Raw genomic sequence first — 5907 nt, 5'->3', positions numbered from 1 at the left:
TATCCTTATATTAAGTCTATGGTTTGAGTGGCGTGGCCAGAGAAGGATGCTTGCAGCCGGATGCTCTTTTTCTCATCTTGACAAGTTTCAAAGTTTCGGTTCATCCCATCTGAGACACTGATACAAAAGACAATACGAAAATAATAAACCAACAAAAATCACAGTAGGTAAATGAAACAGATTAAGAGAAACAAAAAACAAAACAAAAACGACAAACAAAAACACAACGAAAAAAAATAAAATGCGAGCGCGAACACGAATACTTTTCTTTTGAAAATGTTCTTACCGGAAGTCACACGTTCACCGTTGCTACCTAAAGTCTTCACGGAACCAAATGCTAAAATTATTCATTGTTTAGTATTAATATATGTTACTTTTGAGAGATCTGATGTATTTTTCGATTAAGAGAGCGAAAACTGTTCTACATGAAAAAGATTTGGCTGAAAAATTATGAAATACGTGCTAGGATTTGATCTAAAGTTGCTTTCGGTGTTATGAAGATTGTTGTTGACCGGACGAAAGACGTTCTAAGGTGGGAATGATCATCAGTTGGAAACTTCTATATTTGAATGTAAAATGGCACTGCACACTAGCCAAGTGAAACACTAGCTAGTATGGACTCATAAATTTGAGCTACTTACCTTTTAGTTCTGTGCTCCATGAGTGGTACTATCATTTTGTTGATCAGTATTTTAAACATGGTAAGCTATAGTGGAATTTTTCTTGAAAATAGGGTTATATTAATATTTGTCAACCAATTACATGGCATTAGGACCTCCCCTGCCTTGCAGTTTTAATATGTCCCACTTGTCTCTCTCTTTTATTACAGATGCCTTCATTTGGGTTTCTGGATAAATTGGAACAATTTTTTCAGACTGGAAAGTTTGGAGAAAATTCATCTAAAAGTTTAAAAAAGGGAATCAAAGCTGCCTGCAAACGATTCATCTACAAAGGTAATCCAATAAGTATTTGGAATGGTGACAAAAGTGAAACTATTCATCTTGAAAAGTGAATAAAGTAAATGAATGAAGCTATTTACCCAATTTATTTCAGTATTAAGATAACACCTCAAATTAGATTGACTGGATTAGTTAAAACTCTTTGGTAAGTTATTCCTTTTTAGTTTAAATTCAAATTGATCAAACAATTATTAGCAGAAACATTTTTACCAGAATGCGGATTAAGCCATTTGACGGTGCTATAAATTTGTTAAAAAGATGAAGGCTAAGCTGTTAAATATTTTTTATTTGATTTTGATTCAGTCTGTTGTGGGTTTCTTTGTGGCAAATACGTCTTTTGCAGTTTCTTGTTAATCTTTTATAAAAGCTAAGGTGACTCACATAAAACACTGTAATCACTAGCATTCTGTTAAAGATTCAACACAGACTTGATTTAGGGAAAGTTTTTAAGTTGCTCACCAGTTTTCATAATGTACTGCTTAGGTTTGATCTCCCACAACGCATCTCTGTTTTATCTGCTCTTTACAACTATTTTAAGATACAATAAATGGACATTTTAAATGATACACCTCTGTCCACAAGTCAAAAAGAAGTAAATCATTCAAACTAGCTGGGACTACAGCTGTAAAATAATCTCTCCTCCAGATGGCCTTTTGATGCGACCTTATCGAGGCCGTCTCCTTCGTGTCGTCAGAAGTGAAAAAGAGATTCGGGAGATTCTGACACGTTACCATGACGACAACAACCATGCGGGCCGAGAACGGGTAGTGAGAGAAATTATGGTGAGTGGAAATTATGTGTCATTTATCTAAAACTGTAGTAAGTGTTAAAAACAGATCTTATCTTCGTGTTTTTCCAGCTGATGTACTACTGGGTTGGAGTGACGGAGACTGTGAAGAACTGGGTCAAAGCTTGCCCGGTTTGTCACAGCCGCCCTCCACCTCCTCCTTTCCAACCAGCTGTTCTGTTCTGCCTGGTTTATGGCTGCGATGCCTCCAGCTACGCTTTCCCTGAGCTCTCCTTTCACAGGTCAGACCTTTAACAATACAACAAAATACTTCTCTCATCACTACATTCCCTGATTTAACAGAATGCTAAATGTTCTCCATCATAATCAGACTTCAATTCAATTAATTTAATTTCTAAAGAGGGATATTAAATGCATTCAAGAATCTTCAAAAAGTTGCCGTGGATGTGGTTCCTGTGGGAAGAAATCATCTCCAGTATAGCAGCCAGTCTTGCAAAGAATCTGAAGAGGTCTCTGACTGAAAACTGGAGCTGTATGACAACAATATTCCACAGCAACACGTCCCTGAAGACACCATAATTTGTTTTCAAGTGCCACCTCATTTACTCTTTCTGCTCCTTGAAATCTCTGGCCATGTGCTGTGAAAACTGGGCAGAGAGATGTATTTAAATCCTTCATCATTTGTGTAATGTTGACAAAAAATCAAAGAGAACCATAAACCCTGTACACAAAGTTGTGTGTTGTTTTTTTAATTCAGTAAAGTTGTGTAGAGGTAATATGGTGCTCTCCTTTATGCCCTGCAGGTTTCCTAAGGTTGAGGAGCAGCGCAAGAAGTGGCTGCAGGTGGCTCAAAGGGACGAAGCCTCGCTACGCACCAACTCCTACATCTGCTCCAGACACTTTGAAATGTCCTGCTTTACACTCACTGAGGAGGGTCAGCTGGTGCTGTCTCCGGATGCTGCCCCAACCTTATTGCCTGTAACAGCCCATGGAAATGAGGTGACAATGTGGTGCTGGAGCATTTTAATCAGTCAGGGCAGGTGATGCAGTAAAATAGATGCTAATAATGATGAGAGAAAATCAATTTGACTTTCCTATATAGTTGTTTTATTGGTAATAACATTTTTATGGTCAAAATCACAGAATTCATATGTGCTGCCTGTTGAAATACATGGGATCTATAGTGCTGAGCCCTACAGGTACAAGAGTTGCTCTTCTACTCATTAAGACATTTGAAAACAATTGGAAAATACAGAAAATAAAGCTTGTGTTCTGTCAGATCAGGATACGCTGTCAGATCGTCACACAAACCGACGGCTATATGCGTCAGAGAAGCATATGCTGTGCTTACAATGTGCTTTTATTTAATCAGCAACATAATATTAGAAGTTATATTGTCATACACTTTGTTATCAACAGCTGTATGATATCCCATCTCAAAGGTTAACTAGTCAGACCATCATCAATGAACAGGGATATTTTCTATGGGGTGTGTTGTAGTTGACTGCAACTTTAGCTAGCCCCTGCTTTAAATACACTTTGAAACCATGACAATGCATGTTTATCTATCTAGTTATTGAAAACAATTTATTGACTTATTTTTATCGTATCTTGTTGACAGCGCCTCTAAATGTCGCAGAACTCTTAATGTGCACAGATTCGTACTCATTGCATGTATGCTTTTCTGACAGCCTATGATGATCTGACAGAACAGCAGAATTCAAGGACTCACCTCCTTGTTAATCATCTTCATTGAAGTTGCCAGATTTTTCAAAATGAAAGGAAAATTAGAGACAAACAAGGATATTGTAAGACATATTTGTTGAGAAGGACAGGTGGATGAACTTCATATGAAATAGAGACAAGATAATACAAGATTTTCAATGTTATTCAGAAAAGAGACATCAGCCAAGAAAAACACTGAAACAAAAAATGAGATTTGTTAGCTTAATCTACATATATCTATATATATTTTGCAACATAGTTGAATTGCATGGAATAGATTAAAGCTTTCATCAGTTAATGTCAGCACTGAAATAAAGGGTTCCATATTGGATCTTGGATCTGTACATCCAGTTCTGGGGGAGTCGGGCCTCATTGATCCTGACTGTCATCACACATCACAGAGTTTAATGATGCATTTGACATTGGTGGGTCACTTAAGGATACTATTAATGATTGCTCCTTTCTGTCGTGTCAGATTATAGCACATTTCCTCCATGTCTTGTTGACTTTGTACATAAAAAAAACTGAATATTAACAATGGTATTAAAAACAAGACCTGAATTGGACTTGGGATAGGGATGTTTGGTAAATCCATATTAGGTAATTCTCCTTGATGTTCAGGTGTCTGTGGAGTCAGGTGAAAATTTCAGGTATTCCAACATATGGAAAGATGAACTCAAAGGAGCTGCTGCTGCTGCTTCAGTCATCGACCACAGCTCTCATCCTGTCAGTCTGTCTGAAGCAGCTCTGCAGCTTCAGGAACATCAGTACTGCCTGCCAGGCCCAGCACCAGACTGCAGGGCTGCCAGAATAATGAATGAACACCGGAGGAGGACAGCTGTTGAGCCAGGCTTCATTACTTACAACCATATTGCCAGGTATAACCATTGAATAACAACAGAGGACCAATGCAATGTTTAATTTCATTTTATCCTGTTGGTTTATCACCATACTGCAGGTACTTAAGTACCAGGGTACTACCTATGCAGGGCAAAAGAAGCAGGTCAGCTTTAAAAAGAATGGCCAAGCGTTTTAGTCTGATAGGTAAGTGGAGACAACACCAGGCTGGAATATCTCTGATTCATACATTATTATAATTATTTCATTTTTGAAGAAGTAAAACAAGGATTCAATTTTCTGTTTCAGATGGGCTGTTGATGTACACCAGAGTCTCTCCGCCCCTCAGAGTACCACGCAGCAGAGAAGAGGTCAATTAAATACCAATGGATTAATCAGTATTACGTAGGATTTATAACAGGAGGCGTTTCCTTAATATTACATACTCGAGGTGTGCAGACTAGAAGTTGCTATGCTATGATCTCAAATAGGCACAGAACCATGAAGCACCAGACTGCTAAAATGTGTTATATATTTTAAACAAGAAATGTTGCAAATCCAGATACATAGTTATACAGCAACACAAACCTCAAGTCTGAATAAGAATGAATTATATTGTTATTGTGCAGGAAAGAAAGCACAACAAAATTTAAAAAATAGCAACTCTCGAAGGCAAGTTAAATGATTGAATAAAAAAAATAATAAATAACTAATAAGTCTAACATTTACAAACATGAACAAAGCTGAAAGCTGTCATGTCTTCCAGGTCAATTCCATCCTTCAGCAATTCCATGACAACCAGGGCCACTATGGGCAGGGAATCTGCCAGAGACAGATCTCTAAGCACTACTACTGGGGGAGCCTGAGTCGAGACCTGGCCAGCTGGATCTCCAGCTGCCAGACGTGTGTCAACAGATCTAAAAGGAAGATGATTCGCTGCAGTGTCTCCAAGTGCACCAACCGCTGTGGCCCAGTGGAGAGAAAACTCGGACTTATTTTCCACAGGTATGACTTCACACCACAACTAAAATCTGTTATTTCATTTATTTTCGTGGAAAAACCTTAACCATGTTGTGCTTTTCTAATTACCTTCAAAGTAGTTGTTATTTCTGTATTTTTATTGGTGTTTTTGAGCAGGTATTTTATTTACAATTGAACAGAACATTGATGAACTTGAACTGCAACAGTTAAAAAAAAAGAAGCTGACTAATCAAAGTAAAAAGTACCCTGCAAAAGTTGGTTTTGAGGGAAATGCATACAAATCTCATCAGTACCAGGCAAAATGTGGCCCATATCTGTAATCAACAACATGACACAGTCACACCTGTCTTCCATAGACACGGCACGGTTAGGGACAGAGAACATCTCAATGCAGCTCAATGTGCTAACTGTTTATCCACCATCATTGGTGGCCACGGTATCTAGCCTTAGCATTCATAGCAGGTGAATGTTATATATCAGTGGTCCCCAACCTTTTTATTACCACAGACCGGTCAAGACTTGGAAATTTTGCTGGGGGGGGGAGTATGAACCGTCAGATAAGGCTTCTGCATGTTGGTGTTCCCGCTAAATCCTGAATATGCCCAATTTGGGTTGTCTTGACCGGTCTGTGGTAATAAAAAGGTTGGGGACCACTGA

General features: G+C 38.3%; 1 protein-coding gene across 1 annotated transcript in view; it reads left to right on the top strand.

Moving 5' to 3' along the window:
- The first annotated feature begins 237 nt into the window (after nucleotides 1–237).
- Nucleotides 238–5907, top strand: part of LOC106940590 (uncharacterized) — a 32587-nt gene continuing 26917 nt past the window's right edge. Inside the window, exons 1-9 of the mRNA XM_015023370.1 lie at nucleotides 238–532; nucleotides 830–953; nucleotides 1605–1741; nucleotides 1819–1988; nucleotides 2511–2706; nucleotides 4054–4310; nucleotides 4391–4476; nucleotides 4579–4640; nucleotides 5036–5274. Of these exons, the coding sequence (XP_014878856.1) occupies nucleotides 830–953; nucleotides 1605–1741; nucleotides 1819–1988; nucleotides 2511–2706; nucleotides 4054–4310; nucleotides 4391–4476; nucleotides 4579–4640; nucleotides 5036–5274 (1271 nt within the window). The 5' untranslated portion in view covers nucleotides 238–532. The remainder of the gene's footprint in view (nucleotides 533–829; nucleotides 954–1604; nucleotides 1742–1818; nucleotides 1989–2510; nucleotides 2707–4053; nucleotides 4311–4390; nucleotides 4477–4578; nucleotides 4641–5035; nucleotides 5275–5907) is intronic.

This window comes from Poecilia latipinna, unplaced genomic scaffold (assembly GCF_001443285.1).
Source record: "Poecilia latipinna isolate Pla-1442-1.1 unplaced genomic scaffold, P_latipinna-1.0 Scaffold3289, whole genome shotgun sequence".
In the NCBI taxonomy this organism is placed as follows: Eukaryota; Metazoa; Chordata; class Actinopteri; order Cyprinodontiformes; family Poeciliidae; genus Poecilia; species Poecilia latipinna.
The sequence above is the reverse complement of the archived record's forward strand: the minus strand, read 5'-3'. Positions and strand labels throughout refer to the sequence as shown.